This window comes from Anguilla rostrata, chromosome 12, assembly GCF_018555375.3.
Source record: "Anguilla rostrata isolate EN2019 chromosome 12, ASM1855537v3, whole genome shotgun sequence".
Taxonomy (NCBI): Eukaryota; Metazoa; Chordata; class Actinopteri; order Anguilliformes; family Anguillidae; genus Anguilla; species Anguilla rostrata.
The window spans coordinates 37128654-37147325 of NC_057944.1; the positions used below are offsets into that span (position 1 = coordinate 37128654).

Here is an 18672-nt window from a genome sequence, read left to right on the forward strand (position 1 = left end):
CAGCCAGTTATCGGGCAGACTGAACCAGGGCCTGTATATACACTGCCGATGCATACTATTGATAATGCTTTTTCATAATGGGGAGTTCGCAAGATAACTACTTTGCTGGATAATCCGTGTTTGCTTGCTAGTTAACGTCGGTTGTCTAGCTAGTCTAACGTAGCTAGCTAACTGTAGCTAAAGTTTAACGAACTCCACCGACGTTTTAGTAAAGTTAGCTTTACTAACTTTTAGATCCGCTTTGCTTGCTAGCTAGGCTAACTTTATGGCTGTCCAGCTATTCAGAGCCTTGAGTCGAACTCTCTACTTTCTACAGCGATAGTTATTCCACAGCTAAAGGTAGTGAAGTCAATGCAATCTTGCAAGTCGATGCGACATTATTTATCGCTGCCTAGCTTCTAATAGGTAATGTTAACTGATTTGATATAATAATTGGTAGTCTTCGGCGTGCACTTGAGAGAGCAATATAATTTTGAGCAACATTACATAAAAATGTGTTTTGTGTGTTCTTGCTACGTTTCTAACGTCAAGCTGAATTTTTAGTGTTTTTTTATTTCTGTTTTTGTTCTTGTATAGTCGGAGCCGCAGATATGTCGATCGTGACCGTTCAGCTGGGGCAGTGTGGTAACCAGGTCGGTCAGGAGCTGTTCGATGTTATCAGCAGCGACACGAACGACGCGCAGAAATATAAACCCAGTGCCCAAGGAAAAGCGTACGATGCCTGCAGTCAGGAAAGGTTCTTCAACGAGTCCATAACGGGAGGTACAGTGTCATAATTTACAGTGTGGCTGAGTGTTCTTTTTAAAAAAAATAAGGAAAAAACTATCCACCCTTAAAATGGGTTTACTTTTATTTTAAGAGTGCAGCAGTTTAACCAACTGTCTGTATTATAGGAACAGCTTTAGCTTAGGGATGCACAGAGACACGAGAAGGTCATTATTTAAGAAAAAAAAAATGAATATAAAATTAACTAGATTGTAATTTTGTACGTTTTAAATTGTTGCTTGTTGCGTATCCAGCAACATCCGCCGTAAAATGCACAGGCCCTACGTGTTTCCTCATTAATCACTCCTGTCCTCGATGTTTTCTCTGCACAGAGCTGTCCGCCCGCGCAGTGCTCATTGACATGGAGCCCAAGGTGATCGCTCAGGCCATGGCAACAGCTGCCAAGTCTGGCCGGTGGAAGTATGGCGATCAGTCATTCTTCTGTCAGAAACAGGGCTCAGGAAACAACTGGGCGAACGGGTAAGGAATGACATCACCTAGCCACGTTAGTTTCCTGGTGAGAGACCATCCTCTCAGTGTTTCTCCATCTCCCTTATTACACACAAAATGGGCTAATTTCATTGGTTAAAAAAAAAGAATGATCAGGCTATTAGAACCAATGGCTTCTTCTACACCATTCCTTAAAGAACTCCCCAGAGAATGCACCAGCCCAAAATTATACATGCTAGGCAATTTGGGTATGGAAGCAAGGCAGCAGACACAGCTGTCATAAATTTGTTGTCACAGGTGAATTCCGGCTCTGAAGCACAGGGGCATGTGATATGAGCTCTGGCTCTGAAGCCTCATCAGTGCATATGATATGAACTTGGCTCTGAAGCCTCATCAGTGCATGTGATATGAACTTGGCTCTGAAGACTCATCACTGCATGTAATATGAACTTCAGCTCTGAAGCCCGGCCAAAGCGTGTGCTGCGGTTCACAGGTTCTGCGTCCACGGGCCGCGTCACGAGGAGGCGGTGGCGGACCTCGTGCGGAGAGAGGTGGAGCGCTGTGATAGGCTGGCGGGGATCCTCACCTTGATGAGCGTGGCGGGGGGCACGGGGTCTGGAGTGGGCACCTACGTCACCCAGTGCCTCAGAGACGCATACCCGCACTCTTTCATCCTGAACCAGCTGACCTGGCCCTATGGCACCGGAGAGGTGAGGGGCACAGTGCTCAGAGAATCCGCAGTGTATCCCTTCTGCATGTTACCTGTACAGCTCTTCATACTTACATTAAATCTTATTTTTAAAGAAAATATAACTGCCATTTTAGAAGGAAAAGAAAGCTTGTATCTAACCCCAGCTTTCTTTAGTCATTTAAGCAGTGAGGTTGGCCTGAATAACCTATTGCTACGAATAACTGTACAAAATTATTATTTTGTACCTTATGGGACCTGTGTTTTGTAGTTGTTCCAATGACCTTTGGTATGCACTTATTGTACGTCGCTTTGGATAAAAGCGTCTGCCAAATAAATGTAACGTAATGTAATGGTTATTGATTTTTACTTGTCCCCCTGCAGGTGATCGTGCAGAACTACAACTCGGTCCTCACGCTGTCTCGCCTGTACCAGTGCTCCGACGCCGTCCTGGTGCACGAGAACGACACGGTGCACAGGATCTGCGCCCAGCTCATGAACATCAAGCACATCTCCTTCGGCGACGTGAACAAGGTCATCGCCCACCAGCTGGGCAGCGTGCTGCAGCCCGCCCTCACGGACGAGACACACAGCCAGTACAGCAGGAACCCCATGGGTGAGCTCCACTGAGTGTGTTAAAGAGCAGGTACCCCATGGGTGAGCACCACTGAGTGTGTCCATAAAGAGCAGGAACCCCATGGGTGAGCTCCACTGAGTGTGTCCATAAAGAGCAGGAACCCCATGGGTGAGCTCCACTGAGTGTGTTAAAGAGCAGGGACCCCATGGGTGAGCACCACTGAGTGTGTCCATAAAGAGCAGGAACCCCATGGGTGAGCTCCACTGAGTGTGTCCATAAAGAGCAGGAACCCTATGGGTGAGCAGCACTGAGTGTGTCCATAAAGAGCAGGAACCCCATGGGTGAGCTCCACTGAGTGTGTTAAAGAGCAGGAACCCCATGGGTGAGCAGCACTGAGTGTGTTAAAGAGCAGGCACCCCATGGGTGAGCACCACTGAGTGTGTCCATAAAGAGCAGGAACCCCATGGGTGAGCACCACTGAATGTGTCCAAAAAGAGCAGGAACCCCATGGGTGAGCTCCACTGAGTGTGTTAAAGAGCAGAGACCCCATGGGTGAGCTCCACTGAGTGTGTCCATAAAGAGCAGGTACCCCATGGGTGAGCTCCACTGAGTGTGTCATAGAGCAGGAACCCCATGGGTGAGCACCACTGAGTGTGTCCATAAAGAGCAGGGACCCCATGGGTGAGCACCACTGAGTGTGTCCAAAAAGAGCAGGAACCCCATGGGTGAGCACCACTGAGTGTGTCCATAAAGAGCAGGAACCCTATGGGTGAGCACCACTGAGTGTGTTAAAGAGCAGGTACCCCATGGGTGAGCACCACTGTGTGTGTCCATAAAGAGCAGGAACCCTATGGGTGAGCTCCACTGAGTGTGTCCATAAAGAGCAGGAACCCCATGGGTGAGCACCACTGAGTGTGTCCATAAAGAGCAGGAACCCCATGGGTGAGCTCCACCGAGTGTGTCCATAAAGAGCAGGAACCCCATGGGTGAGCAGCACTGAGTGTGTCCATAAAGAGCAGGTACCCTATGGGTGAGCAGCACTGAGTGTGTCCATAAAGAGCAGGGACCCCATGGGTGAGCACCACTGAGTGTGTCCATAAAGAGCAGGGACCCCATGGGTGAGCACCACTGAGTGTGTCCATAAAGAGCAGGAACCCCATGGGTGAGCAGCACTGAGTGTGTCCATAAAGAGCAGGGACCCCATGGGTGAGCAGCACTGAGTGTGTTAAAGAGCAGTAACCCTATGGGTGAGCACCACTGAGTGTGATAAAGAGCAGGACCCCATGGGTGAGCAGCAGTATGTGTGTCCATAAAGAGCAGGAACCCCATGGGTGAGCAGCACTGAGTGTGTCCATAAAGAGCAGGGACCCCATGGGTGAGCACCACTGAGTGTGTTAAAGAGCAGGAACCCCATGGGTGAGCAGCACTGAGTGTGTCCATAAAGAGCAGGAACCCTATGGGTGAGCACCACTGAGTGTGTTAAAGAGCAGGAACCCTATGGGTGAGCTCCACTGAGTGTGTCCATAAAGAGCAGGTACCCTATGGGTGAGCACCACTGAGTGTGATAAAGAGCAGGGACCCCATGGGTGAGCACCACTGAGTGTGTCCATAAAGAGCAGGGACCCCATGGGTGAGCACCACTGAGTGTGTCCATAAAGAGCAGGAACCCTATGGGTGAGCTCCACTGAGTGTGTTAAAGAGCAGGAACCCTATGGGTGAGCTCCACTGAGTGTGTCCATAAAGAGCAGGTACCCTATGGGTGAGCACCACTGAGTGTGATAAAGAGCAGGGACCCCATGGGTGAGCAGCAGTGTGTGTGTCCATAAAGAGGAGGAACATACACACCAGGCTGCTGTACTGACATGGGGGGGTCGGGGGCTGATCAGTCTGGTGGGCCACCCTGAGTACAGATTCTGTTAAAACTTGGTGTTTTCTGTGTGTGTTTGTGTGCGTGTGTGTGTATGTGTATGTGCGTGTGTGTATGCGTGTGTGTGTGTATGTGTATGTGTGTGTGTGTGCGCGTGCGTGTGTGTATGCTTGTGTGTGTGTCTGTGTGTAGGTGAGCTGACGGCTGGCCTGGTGTGCCACCCTGAGTACAGGCTGCTGAGCGTGTGCAGTATTCCTCAGATGCCCAGCTCCTCCCAGGCCTACAGCGCCTTCACCTGGCCAGGCCTGCTCAAACACCTGCGCCAGATGCTCATCACGAGCGCCAAGATGGAGGAAGGCGAGTGTCACACGTTCACCGGGCCGTGCAGTGTTAAACAGAAGGGTTAGGGTTAAGGTTAAGGTTTGCTTTATTATCTCCCAAGGGAGAAAATTGTCTTATATCAGAGAGATCCTGTTGCATAAAAGAAAAACAAGACATCTCACATTTCACATTCACAGTTCGTACATTACAATATAAACATTAAATATAAACATACACATATCACCAACAATAGTTCAGCCTGTAATTTGCTTTTCAAAATCATGCTGTGCATCAGCCCGTCGTCTTCAGGCTTTGTCCGAGCGTTGATTAGCCTGTAGTTTATGTGTGATTGGCCAGGGGTGGATTCCTGTGCTGGTCCAGCTCGTGCTGCTCCTGTTAAGGTGACAGTGCGCCCCCTGCAGGTATCGACTGGCAGGTGCGGGCACCGCCTGTGGGACAGGGGACTGCAGAGAGACCCAGCGGCTTCAACAGGTCCCTGGCCAACCTCCTGATACTGCGAGGCAAGGATGTCTCCAGTGCCAGTGCGTGTGAGTAGCTCTGTTCCTGCTTCATCCCGGATAACAGGGGCCGGATGGGGGATGTCACCAGCACCGCACTGCTGCTGAACTCAGGTTGAGTTCTGTTAGTAGAACCAGGGGACATAAATGTAAAATAGCGAAAGGTCAATTCTGTACAGACATTGTGTAGAATTTTTTTTGTGCAGAGAGTAGAGAGTCACTGTGTGAAATAGCCTGCCAGGTCACGTAGTAAAGGCAGAAACTCTGGGGATTTTCAAGACTAGGCTTTATCTAATGGTGTCAGATACTATCTAGTTTGTAGGTAATCAGAGCACTAATTTAGTTAGAAAAATGATGACCTGTGTAGAGCCCTGCGTGAGCATTTGATCAAATCTGAGATATCCCTGCTTATCAGGGTGCCAGCGGTACACTCAGAGGATAGCTGTTATGAGTTATGAATTCATATTTTTAGCAACATATTTTCATTAATAAAACATGCTCCTGTTGTCTCATTCCTGAGTTTATGCATGCATCTGCATATTTTGGGATGCAGGTGGCTTTATGGACCCCGCGCTGTATTGCCCCTGGTTACCAGCAGAGGGAGCCTTCAGCGCTTGGAGATCGCCGCTTCCGTTCAACAGATACGAGAAGTCAGCGACACTGGTCAGCAACAGCCAGTCTCTGCTCAAGCCCCTGGACCTGATGGTGGGCAAGGCGTGGAACATGTTTGCATCCAGGTGAGCGCGTGTCGCAGGGGTGTTCCACCGTCCCATAATGCAGCGCACTTCAAATCGATCAATAACATTTCAGACACCTGAATGAGCGTACTGTGCACGTGTGAAACTTGGTTAGGCTAAGCCATAATTAGCATTGTAATAAGCAGTGTATTGCAGTTTATTACACTGGTACAGTCCAGATTCCATACCAGGCCGTGTGACAGGATGAGCCAACCAGCAGCCTCAGATTATTGCCTTGGGTTTAAAATGTAAAATGTGTGATTTAGCATGTCGAAATGCAAGTGCTCTGTGGTGTAATTGTCATGGGGTGATACTTTAAAATAGGATAATAGTTGGTAAAAAAATAAGTAAATAAATAAATAAATACAAATTCAGCCGGTACATTTCTGCATGGAGTATCCCACATTGGCTGTGTCTTCTCAGGTTTGTTCTGATCATTTTTTTAAAATGTTGCTTGTAGAACATAAAAAAAATGTGCATTGGACACTGTTAAGGTTAGTCATGGTCAAGTGTGCAGAACACAGTGTTTCACGAGGTCTGTTCTACTCAAACTTTTCAAACTTGTCCACCCATTTCCTCCCTTTCCACAGTTATGAATTTGGCCCCTGTAGACCTGCTCTGTTGTATACCTTGACCCGTTCAAGTTGGATTTGATTTTGTGGGAGAGAGGATGCCTTTATGAGTGCTTGCTGGCCTGTGCTCACACTTAATGCAGCCATTCATCTTATCTTATCTCACCACTGTTAATTCCGGCAAAATGGTGGCACCTTGGGACTGAAATACAAGCCAAGCGCAGTGTGTGCTCTGTGGTGATTCCTGAGTACACTGTGTGTGCTATTTCTGTGCTCTCACAGTGAACTCAAGCGTTCTGAAACTCCTTGGCCAGACTTGCGGTTTCTTGCAGAGTCCCGCGTTCTAACCACTGCTACACAGAGCTGCCCGTTTGGTTAGGGGTCAGAGGTCACCACTCCTGAGGTGTTTGCTCTTGGCTTTGCAGGGCGTACATTCATCAGTACACCAAGTTTGGAATCGCAGAGGAGGACTTCCTGGACAGCTTCACCTGCTTGGAGCAGGTCATATCCAACTACAGACACCTGTAATCAGAACCTGTGGAGCAGGTCATATCCAACTACAGACACCTGTAATCAGAACCTCTGGAACAAGTCATATCCAACTACAGACACCTGTAATCAGAACCTGTGGAGCAGGTCATATCCAACTACAGACATCTGTAATCAGAACCTCTGGAGCAGGTCATATCCAACTACAGACACCTGTAATCAGAACCTGTGGAGCAGGTCATATCCAACTACAGACACCTGTAATCAGAACCTGTGGAACAGGTCATACCTAACTACAGACACCTGTAATCAGAACCTCTTTAGCAGGTCATATCCAACTACAGACACCTGTAATCAGAACCTGTGGCATTGACTGGACAGTGGAGACGTGCTGGCACAGATTGGTCCAGGACCACGTTTACCCTACTGGATAAAGGCAGCGTGTCACTGCGTACAACTGCAGACTGGAACTGAAGCTCTCATACTGAGTGCTCTGCCTAAACCAGAGGAGTAAATCACGCATGGGATTTTCTGCTTCTGACATGCTGGCTGCAGTCTGCAGACAGGGCTTTCCGTTTCCAGACTATCCTGTACTCTGTTTCTGTGACGCAAATAGAGATGTCGTAACCCTGTTTATATTTTCTACATTTGTGCATTTGGCAGACTGCATATCTAATATTTGTATGTGTGCTTATTGAACATGTTTTGTGGAAGAAAGTTGTTGATGTTTTTTGCTTAAAAGTTTGATAAATTATTGCAAATTAAGATTTTATTAAAAAAAACACATGATAAAAACTTAATATTTTGCACTGACACTTGAATAAATATGTTTCCCGGTAGTCTGTTTCAGTGAATTTTGCAGTTGGAAAGAGAAATGAGGACAGCTGAGAAATTTGAATGGGATCAAATCAATCAGAGATGGTGTCCAGATGGAGAAGTGCGATTTCACTTCCTGTTCTCTAGGGTCTGGCTGGAGTTCTGAGAATTCAGTGCCAACAAGTGGCAACCTACAGCTAATACAACATTGCATTGTGGGTAATGTTTTTGGTTTTTCACCACATACTGTAGTTAATTCTACACAGAATTCTTTTTACTGATTTATATGTATTTTAATTGGGATAGTTTGTGTCAGAGTGGGTCTCTACCTGACAGAAGTGACCATGTTTAGCGTTGATGTGAAATGATCTGTGTTGTGTACCGAGTGCTTGAGCGCTTCCGCCTGTCCCATCATGCACTCGTGTAGTCTGCTCTGTGCGTGAGAGTTAAACCGTCGGTGCGGATGGGGGCCAGGCCCAGCAGTTTGCTCCTTCAGCCTCCCTGGACCTTAAGAGGCTGACGCAGCAGATTTTCACTTAGAGATTCTCCTTTCTTATGTCAGCCTCCCGCTGTGCTCTGGGACAAAAACATGTTTTCTTCCTCCCTCCGCCTGCTGCCAAAGACCACCTCTGTCGCTCCTTAACAGAACGTCTTGAGTGGCGTCCCATTTAATGTTGGCAGCGGCGCTCCTGTTTCTGATCCTTTGCGAATGCAGAAAGCATTTCAGGCCGTTCCTAAAAGCTGCGAGCAGGGGCTTGGTGTTCAGTGCAGCTCAGCAGTACGCCATTCCTCACTCAGTTCAGAACTTGGGAGTGGTGTGGGCAGTGGCGTAGTAGCAGTAGTGAGCAGTAGCCAGTAGTGGGCAGTAGACAGTAGTGAGCAGTAGCCAGTAGTGGGCAGTACACAGTAGTGAGCAGTAGCCAGTAGTGGGAAGTAGCCAGTAGTGGGCAGTAGACAGTAGTGGGCAGTAGCCAGTAGTGGGCAGTAGACAGTAGTGGGCAGTAGCCAGTAGTGGGCAGTAGACAGTAGTGGGCAGTACACAGTAGTGGGCAGTATACAGTAGTGGGCAGTAGACAGTAGTGGGCAGTAGACAGTAGTGAGCAGTAGCCAGTAGTGGGCAGTAGACAGTAGTGGGCAGTGGGCAGTAGCCAGTAGTGGGCAGTAGACCACTCACATCAGCACTACTATGAATGTGAACATGCTGGCATGCCACTTGCTGTTGACTGTGAGTATGTGAGTATGAGAGTTCTTACTGATGTGGCCTACCCACAGTCTGGAGGGTCTGTTGCTGCCGATCGTCTGGCCCCCTCATACCGCCATCGTGTGGGAAGACTAATGTGTCTGCTCCTGTGTGGCTCAGTCTGTACGGGCTCAGTGGCGGGTCCAGGTGCCAGTTTGGGCGATGGCTTCTGCTCACTGTCTCTGGGAGTTCAGGGCAGAGGTGACTTGTTCCACTCAGGTGAAGCGTCAGTATGTTGTCAGGGAGAGAAACCCCCCCTCCCCTCCCCCACCCCTATACGCACTAGCTCTCCTGTAGTATTGTGTGGCCTTATGTGTTGAAAATAATAACTGGTTTGGGTGTTTTAAATGATTCACTTATGTGAACCAATCGCAGTGTCTTTCTTTGGAGAGAAAGCCTTTCGATTGGTTTGATTGACAGCGTAAGGGAGCTCCCCCATTATCCCCCATTCATTCTTGTCTTTGCTTTCAGAGTTGAGAACAAATTCATTCAGCTTGCCTCGTATTCCTCTCCTTTACTCAGGACCCTTAATAAAAACAATTCTCCTCCTCCTTTCTTCTGAAAAGCAGGGTGTCAGCGAGGCAGAGACGGCACAAGCTGCTGCTCTTCCCAGCAGCGCTAGCTCAGCGCACAGCCGATGACACATCGTGCCGTGACCGAAGTTTTTATTTTTTTTTCCTCTCCCAGCGATGGTGAGAACGCGCGGCGGCTGCTGCTGCAGCGGGAGGGGGCGGAGTCTGGTCGGAACAGTCATGAGAGCCGTTTCCGTCCCTGTCATCCCGGCCCGACCGCCAGACACAACGGAAAGAAGGTTAACCAATCGGGGCACGGCCGAGCCGCCCTCCGCATCGCCAGCACTGCCGGCCCCTGCCGCTTCGATGATGTCATCCTGAACCCTGTGGCCAGGGCTTAGGCACTCCTCCGTACTGTACACTTCTCTGGTAGTTCACGGATGATGCAACTCCCCCCCCCCCCCCCCCACCCCCCCGACCTCAACACTCTGCTCTGGTTTACTTTTCAAATTAGGCCAAGTAGCAATACCCCCCCCCCCCCCGACCAGTACATTACATTACTGTCATTTAACAGACGCTGTTGTACAGAGCAACTTAACAAGTGAAGCGAACATAAGTGGCATCCACCATCTAGAGTCACGTGCACAACAGGGCCAAATCTGGCAAAGCAACATTCCCAGACCGGCGAACGCAAGCGCGATATCAGTGAATCACTAAATGTAAGCTACTGTTCACCAGCCTAGGACCGTGATACATGGTATGAGTAATGCACCATAACAGCATAAGGCATAATGCACCATTGACCTGATGGTACACGGGTCCTCTGCGATGGCCTTGTCCAGCTCAGACCGAGTCGGCTAGCCCGCCCCAGTGCAGGGCACAGAGGTGTTAGATCCCCTTTTCATGACACTCATGCTACATGTACCCCCATTCCAGCACTTTTTGTCATTTTGTATTTGTCCTAATATTGTAGCTTGTTCTTCTCCCTTCGCCCTATTGTAGCTTGTTCCTCTTGGCTTAACATAAGTTAGGTCAGAATACTGTTCACTGTGTGAACTGAACTGTGTTCTTGGCTATAGGTAGCTGTACAAAATTAGCATTGTAGTACTTATTGAACCTGTGTTTCGCAGTTGTTCCAATGACCATGACGGGCACACTTTTTTGTACGTCGCTCTGGATAAACGCGTCTGCTAAATGAGTAAGCGTGGTGTGTTCTTAGGCAGCCGAGTCAGCACAGGAGGCGGGGCCTCTGAGAAACCAGGCTGCGGTGTTCTAACCCTGCTGGGACAGGATGCCAATGTTGACGTCACCGCAAGATGGCGGTTTCTGTGGCAACCTCACCGTGTTCTTCGCAAAATTATTTATTAAAAAAAATTTTTTTTTTTTTTTTTACCGCCGAATGTCTGCGTGTGCTTCTGGTAAAGACGGAAAAGGTCGACGCTCATCGAGGTCTGAGCGAGGGGATTCGCTTCACTGTCCCTCCGAGCTTACCGGCAAACGAACCAGCCGTGGAAGGACGGAAAGAAAGAAAATAAGCCGTTGCTCACTTTTTCCACCTTTTTATAGTGGTATTACTTTCCCTGCTGGGCGATATACAGTGTGAGAGGGACTGTGTCACAACAGTACCAGGGAGACCGGGATCACAAAGTCTTTATTTATGGTGGAAAACCTGAACTTTTTGGTAATAGGTAAACTGACGACAGACGGCCAGATTTTCAGCTCTTTGCTCCAGTAATGCCAGCCAATCAGCGCCTGTTGCTCTGTAACTGGTAAAAAAAAAACTGGGATGGCTCCTGATGAAAGCTGAATTATCTGCTTGAGTGTAAAATTCTTGAAAAGGCAGGTTTCAATAATTTCCTGTAAAAGATTTAGATGCAGCTTAATGTGCAGCCTAGGGGTTTTCCCTGAATAACTTAAAAAAAAAAATCTATTTCATTTTCGTCTTTCTGTTGTAAAACATTTTTAAATCATCGGCGCTGGCTGTTGCTAAACATCGCGCAGTCTGGGTGTTAAACGTGCATGTACATCGTGGATCATCCGCAAAGGGTGTTCTACCACTTCCAGAATTCCCATACCACCTGTAGTTCCTCCCGCTCAGGTAAATTATTTTTGCAGGGTTGACTGAGAGATTGAATGACACACTCTTCTGAGAGTTCGCATTATTTGTTGTTTCTGGTTTCCAGTGCTCTGATTGGTCTATGCCTAAACCTATCCCGATTGGTATTGGTTCAGTGCGTACAACAGTGATAACATCGCCACGTGCACAGTGTGTGGCTTAGAAGTGGAGAGAGAGGCGAAGCCATCCAGCAGGTAAATGTCAGCCAAATAGGTGTGAACTGCCCAATCACAGACTATGCAAATCCACGCCTTGTAATTCACTGAAGTGCTCAATTCTCTGGAACAAAAGGTTTTGTATACTGGCTTTATTGGAGTTTTGGCTGAGTGTGCTCTTTGCAATAACACAGTATCTCCATTCATCTAGCAAAAAACCTACCAGATTAATCTGCAAATGCTGGCCGTGTACCTCAAGTAACTTTTTGTTCCTTGTAAATATCAAAAGCTGTCTTCTCATTGGTTGGGGAGTCTCCACCTCCACCATGTTGATTTTGGAACAGCGTCCCCCGGTGTCAGAATGGTTGATTAGCGTGTTAACCCTGCCAATTGGCTATTTTTTATAATTACAGTTGTTTCCATTTTCCGGAATGCACATGCTGCTCAGTTTTTTTTTGTTTTTTTTATTTTTTTAAACTTTCATATCAATATACCCACTCGCTTCCATTTGGAATTTTGCAGAATATGTGAAATTAAAGTGACTTACATTCAGGGAATTAATGAATGGAAATGTAGCGATATTGAATGTATCTTCTGGGGATTTGAAAGTCTTATGTACGTGTTGCAGTTTTACTTAAATTGTCAGCTGCTCCATGTACGATTTCGGCACTGGTGTTTATGGAAATGTGGTTCTGGTCTGTCAGCAGATTACATTACACTGATGGACAAAGTGTTTGCTCATAACAAAATTACCTTCAACCATCCCTCAAAATGGTTTCCTGAACATGATGTACTTTATTAACTAGACTCTTTTAAAAAACCCTCAACCTGGAAATGAGCCCATAACCCTTCAGCGATCCGTCTGTATTGTACGAGTTATGGTGTCAGTCATTTTAAAGGTGCTCAGAGGTCTAAAGCTACAACCCCTTACCTTCACACACTACAAAACAATGCTCTCATCCTACATCCCTCCCTCCGCCAAGGCCAAAGGTTCAAGCTGAAACGCCAGCACAGATGCAGTTAGGGGGTTAGGGCTTAAGACGGTTTACTCCATCTTACAGCCCACCATCGGCAACGCGCTTCCCTGTTCCCGCGGGGTCACAGTACTGGAAATGAAAACCAGGTCACCACAGGTACTGAGTAACTGTTTATTCAAGGGAAGATGTGGGTAAATGCATTTATACGAGTTACAGCAAACAGTGCGCACATTCAAACATGAACACTCCGAAACTCACACATACACGGCCGCATGCACACACACGCACGCACGCACGCACACACACGTGCCTGCACATACGCACAGGAACAGATTAGGAGGAGCACGGAGGGGATCTCTGCTGTAGAACAGAATGTGCTGTGAGCTGCCAAGACAAACACTCCCCGAACCAACCGGCACAAAAACAAAGAGAAAAAAAAAACAGACCATACCGGATTCATCCACAACTTTCACAACTTTAAAACGTTTCCCCATCTTCGCTGTCCAGAAAGCATAAAGCATATTTCTTCAAAGGTTAAGTCACTCAGGCTGGGCTGGTTTACAGCATCGGAAAGCCACGCCAAGAGTCACTCGATACGTATTACAAGTGGAAAATCAAAAAAAAAAAAAAAAAAGACGGTTAAGAGAACAGATAGTACACAAGGTAGGGGATCTGTCGTTAGAGAAGAGAACATACGCACACATGCGCTGTGGTGTCCACAACAACCGAAACCACAGAGCATCAGAGACGGGAAATTAGGCAAGAAAATGAACGTACTGTGACTGCTGAGTGATGATACCTGGAAAGGCTATTCAGAGATACGCACACACACACACACACACAGACACACACAAACGCGCACGCACAGACTCAGACTCACACACACACGCACGCACACAAACTCACGTGCACACACACAAACACAGACTCAGGCGCATGCACGCGAACACACACACACACACACACACAGAGTAAAACATTGGTATCTCCACAATTAATAAAAAAATAGTTCTGGCAGCCCAGCCTTCAAAACGTTACCCATGTGAAAACAAAGAAGCCTGAACCCTCAGCTGAAACACTGAAAATGGGAACGTGGGTGACATTTAATTAAAAAATGAGAAGCCTGTAGGATGAAGGAGCCCAAAATGTCAGACAGCCTACAGACTGTTGTCGCCTTGCAACTTAACAGCCAACACCAGTCTGATAAGCTACCTGACAGGACGGGAGAGCGATCGGAATACGCCATGGATAGACCGCGATCATGCTGCGAGTAACAGGGAATGGATTACACACACACACACACGCACGCACGCACGCACGCGCGCACGCACGCACGCACGCACACACACACACACGCACACACACACGCACACATGCACACACACATGCACACACACATGCACACACACACACACACGCGCACACACGCACACACACACACACACACACACACGCAGGCAGGAAACCTCACACCAGCCATCTACAACGGTTTGTCAAAAGTAAGGGAAAATCCTTGCCCAGCCACAGATTGAATCGATGCAGCGTTCCCCATTACGGTTAGAACACCCGTACGAGCTCCTCCCTCGGGGTTCATTCGAGGTCACAGACCCAATTTAAACGTTCTCTCGCCCGCAGATTTCTACGCTAACGACACACATTAACTTCGTTACGTTAAGGGATCCTTTCGCAAGCGGTCGAGAGCGAACTAATCTCGGGTCGTAAAACTGTCACATTCCAACAAGCAGACGGCAGTGATGACATCACACGGTGCAGCCACTCATGAAAGACTGAGGCACAAGCTTGGACGTTCAGCCAGATGAACCGGACCCAGATGCAAGCCTTCATTTAACCAAACTGCCTAAGTACAGTTCTGGTAGTAATGGGCAAAGATGGGAAAGCACCAAACATAAACACTTACCTTTTTTCTGATACAACGGGAAAGAAAGTACTAAGATATCCATGCTGCCTGTTAAAGTCAATCACACGCACCGCTGAGCATCGAAGATCAGAGAATCCGGAGATATGACTGTGCTTGTTAGGTCACTGAACATTCTACGGATATTCGAAAAAGAATTCCTGTAAGTTACTATTTATATCTGTCATTTTTCCTGTCATTACAGCTTGTAAAAAAACAAAAAGACAAATCCAGACAGGGACTGATCCAGGCAATTTTATAAATTCTGACCAAAGTTCAGTTGAAATTTACAGGTTAAAAATGACATTAATATAGCAGCACTGTATGTACAACTACAAATGAATGAATAAAGTTATTTTTTTTTCTTCTTTTTTTTAGATTCAAAATTAAATGTTATAATATTACTGAACGAACAACTGAACCGAACGGTCAAGAACAAAAGTATTTACAGGATGTGCAAACTGTATAAATACCATGTCTGTCCGATTTTCTATTGCTATCCTGTTGAGACTGACAGAAGAACAGAATAACTAACACACATAAATGGAATTAATCAAAACTGAATTTAAGCCCTGAAAAAGAAAGGTCATAGGTGACACCTGAACAGTGCGCCAACTATCTAAATCAGCCAAACTCATCCCTACAGTTGCACATCATAATCAAGTAAAAGAAATCAAGTCTGCCGGTTAAGAATTACGTGTTCACTTCAATGGAAGCAGCACTCACTATGTTGCATAAGCCCTTGCAACAACAAGTACCCGTGCCAGCAACCAGCTTTCAGACTGCTGCTGCTGATGATGAAAACTGCTTAATGACTAGAGTATCATTCACATCGGTATTACAACAGATCTCAAATTAACACACGCGCACACACCCAGTGGCAAAAAAAAAAAGAAGACAGAACATAAATACAGCCAGACTTTCAGAATATTACCAGTTTCGCAACTTTAGCTTCTGTTATAGAACGAAAAAAAAAAGGCAGGAAGAGTCAGTTTTGCGGTTTGGTTGCCAACGCGCTAACGTGCTAACGCGCTAACGCGCGGACGCCGGAGGGTTGGGGACGTCACTGCGTCTTCTCCTCGGCGTACTTCCTCTGCTGGGTCCTCTTGGCGTAGCTCTGCGCCATGGAGTTCACGATGGAGCACACGAAGTAGCACACCATGACGATCACCACCTTCTCAAACACCCAGGACAGCCAGTTTTCCCCCTGTGGAGAGAGAGAGGGAGAGAGAGAGAGAGAGAGAGAGAGAGAGAGGGAGAGAGCGGTGGAGACGTTTAGTCACTGCGCGGAACCCTCTGGAACACGGAGAGATCAAAGGGGATCATTCCAAGCCCCGATGTGCAGACGCCAGATACAGTTTCTGAGCTGTAATGCATTTAATATCATAAAAGCTATTCTGCGTGGCACGGGGACGTTTTATTCTGTGAAGTTAAAGAGCTCTCTCAGTTCTCTCTTTAAGTGCCGGGGGGGGGGGTTCGTGTTACTGGCTTTTTCTGGCAAGAGCCTCGAAAATATCTTCTTTCCGTAAAAAGACCTCGTCGTTCCATAACAACAATAATAAAAAAAAAATGTGAAAAAAAAATGAATGAAACATAAAGCGGAGGGAAGATGAATGGGGAGTGACGCGCGTGAGGTCGCTCTGCAGCCGGCATTCCCTTTGTTCCGGCCTGCGATGGATTAACCCTCAGCGGCGTTCCCGCGAGCAGGGGGGGGGGGCTGGCTCTCTCTCTCTCTCTCCCCGACTGCACGCGAGACAGGAAGTCTCTCCGTCAGAGGAGCGCGGACGGGGGCCTGCGTGACTGGGCGAATCGCGCCGCCCGCCCCGAACAGGCCTCTCTCTCTCTCTCTCCCTCCCTCTCTCTCTCTGTCCCCGCAGCGGGTTCAGTGAGTTCACTGCAAGCGGCCCACAATGCTTTCCACATTCAGCCCGGCCCCGGCTCGGCCCCGCCACGCTGCGCCAGCGCTTCCTCTGCCAGGAGCCTCGCTCGCCCGCCCGCCCGCCCGCTCGCTCGCTACGCTACGCCTTAGCGTGACCCGCGATAAGAAAGCACGGGCATTACCGCTAATGAGAACACGCTGTCCACATCAGGACCAAATAATTACTATACAATCTGCTCCTTCACAAAGCTGTCCTGAGAAAGAGCAAATGCCTGTGCATATTACACTTTTTTTTTGTCTAACTAACTGTTCCGCAACGGTACGAAAACCACACTATCGACGTTTCTGTTCCGTGCCCAAAGATACGAACGTGCCAAAACGACAATCAAAATAAATGTAAACTTTATCTGTATACATCTACAGCTGCACCACACATGAATACAGCAGCCTGGAACATCACAGTTCTGACTATCTGATGACAAAGCAATACATCGCCCCTGATAGAAAAACTCCTTATAACTTCCTACATTCAACATGGTCACACAAATGCATAAATAATAAGATAGCAAAACTAAAAAATATCGATTATATGAAATAAGGTGAAGTTACCATTAAATGAGTCAGCACTTTTTCCCATGCTGAACATGTGTACTTGAGCCAGGAGAGTAGAGGAGAAGAGAGGGGAAGAAAGGAGAGGAGAGGAGCAGGACAGTAGAGTAGAGGAGAGGAAAGACAGAGGAGAGGAGAGGAGAGGAAAGGAGAGGAGAAGCTGAAGAGAGGAGAGGAGTGGGGAAGAGGAGATCAGAGGAGAGGAGAGGAGAAACTGAAGAGAGGAGAGGACAGAGGAGAGGAAAAGAGAAGAGAGGAGAGGAGAGGAGAGGAGAAGAAAGGAGATGAGAGGAGAGGAAGCGGAGGCTGGCGGCTGCGCTGTACTCACCGCTGGCGTTTGCTCTCCGGCTCGGTGGTGCAGTTTGGCGCGCTGAGCCTCCAGGTAGTCGCGGAAGGGCTTCTGCAGAGAGGCCCCCACCGAGGGCACGGCACTGACACATGCGCCATGTCCCGCAGAGGAAGAGGGGGAGGAAGGGGGAGAGGGAGAGGGACAGAGAGAGAGAGAAACACACACACACAGCAAAGTTACATTGGAACTACTCACCAGTCGAAGGCCCGAGCCGGAAATAAAAGAAGTGAGACCCCACTCTGACACAGCTTGTATCAGTGAACACCTCAAGTACCGCCCCACCAACATACGCTCGCTACCATGGAAACCAGGAGGGCTGTGCTGGGAATCAGCTAATCCTGACTGACAGGAGAAAAGTAAAAAAAAATAAAAGTAAAAAAAAAAGTAAAAAAATAAAATAAAATAAAAGCGAGGTAAAAGTTATGGGCTGGCTGTGGTGACAGCCGTTCCCCTAAGTGAGGAGGCTGCTGGCTGGGCTGAGTGCTCAGCGAGTGCAGTCTGAGCGTGCTCAGTGTCCCCCGTGTAGAGCAGCCCCGTAGTGAAGCCCGACGCTGCCGCGGGGGGAAATGAATGAATCCGCACGGCTCTCACATTTATCACCGGCAGTTCCTGCGAGAACTGGTTTCAGCCAATTAATGAGGAAGTGAGTTGTGCCTGTGTCATCACTGCATTTTAAAAGGGCTGGCCCCGCCCCCCCTTTCTACCGGGAGAGAGAAAGAAAAGAAAAATGAGGCGTGTGTGTAAAAGAGACGGCCCATATTAGGAAATACTTTAACTGTTAGCAGCTCACTATCCCCCCCCCACCCCCCACCCCCCAAAAACCCCAAGGAAACAGGGGGGGGGGGGGGGCTTGTATTGTCTTATCCTGTGTCCAATCCCTCCAAGTCATAAGTTCAGAATTAATCACAACAAATGAAATCAAATTAATTAGACAAATCAGCCTCCCAGAATTACTGTATTGCTGCCATATTGGTTCTTATCTTCTCATTTTTAAAAGCCTTCTCAGATATTGTTACTGATACAATGCAGTGAGTGGCACATGGTATCTTCTGGACCAAGAGTAAGCCAGCGCAACCGGTGGTATAATGCTAAATATTGTAGGCGCAGTTTAAATCGTCTC

General features: G+C 47.8%; 2 protein-coding genes across 4 annotated transcripts in view; one reads left to right on the plus strand and one right to left on the minus strand.

The window, feature by feature from the left end:
• The first annotated feature begins 198 nt into the window (after window positions 1-198).
• On the plus strand, window positions 199-7823 carry tubd1 (tubulin, delta 1). Of its 3 annotated transcripts, none has more exons than XM_064301098.1 (9): window positions 199-339; window positions 577-762; window positions 1098-1245; window positions 1709-1925; window positions 2288-2519; window positions 4540-4704; window positions 5091-5216; window positions 5740-5923; window positions 6921-7823. In XM_064301098.1, the coding sequence occupies exons 2-9, from the start codon at window positions 591-593 to the stop codon at window positions 7021-7023; spliced, it is 1347 nt and encodes a 448-aa protein (XP_064157168.1). In that variant the 5' UTR covers window positions 199-339; window positions 577-590; the 3' UTR covers window positions 7024-7823. The 3 variants fall into 3 exon arrangements, with proteins under 3 accessions (XP_064157168.1, XP_064157170.1, XP_064157169.1); XM_064301100.1 differs by having other exon boundaries at window positions 218-347; window positions 583-762; XM_064301099.1 differs by lacking the exon at window positions 199-339 and adding an exon at window positions 382-405.
• Window positions 7824-12957: 5134 nt separating this feature from the next.
• Window positions 12958-18672, minus strand: part of vmp1 (vacuole membrane protein 1) — a 42965-nt gene continuing 37250 nt past the window's right edge. Inside the window, exons 11-12 of the mRNA XM_064301105.1 lie at window positions 17532-17634; window positions 12958-15922 (exon numbers count right to left, since the gene is read on the minus strand). Coding sequence (XP_064157175.1) covers window positions 15779-15922; window positions 17532-17634 — 247 coding nt within the window. The 3' untranslated portion in view covers window positions 12958-15778. The remainder of the gene's footprint in view (window positions 15923-17531; window positions 17635-18672) is intronic.

Bases quoted from the DNA above. Each gene is read 5' to 3' on its own strand.
- tubd1 (XM_064301098.1), top strand. From the start codon at position 591: ATGTCGATCGTGACCGTTCAGCTGGGGCAGTGTGGTAACCAGGTCGGT. The intron at 763-1,097 runs GTACAGTGTCAT...TTCTCTGCACAG, and splicing joins CAACGAGTCCATAACGGGAG to AGCTGTCCGCCCGCGCAGTG. The intron at 1,926-2,287 runs GTGAGGGGCACA...GTCCCCCTGCAG, and splicing joins GGCCCTATGGCACCGGAGAG to GTGATCGTGCAGAACTACAA.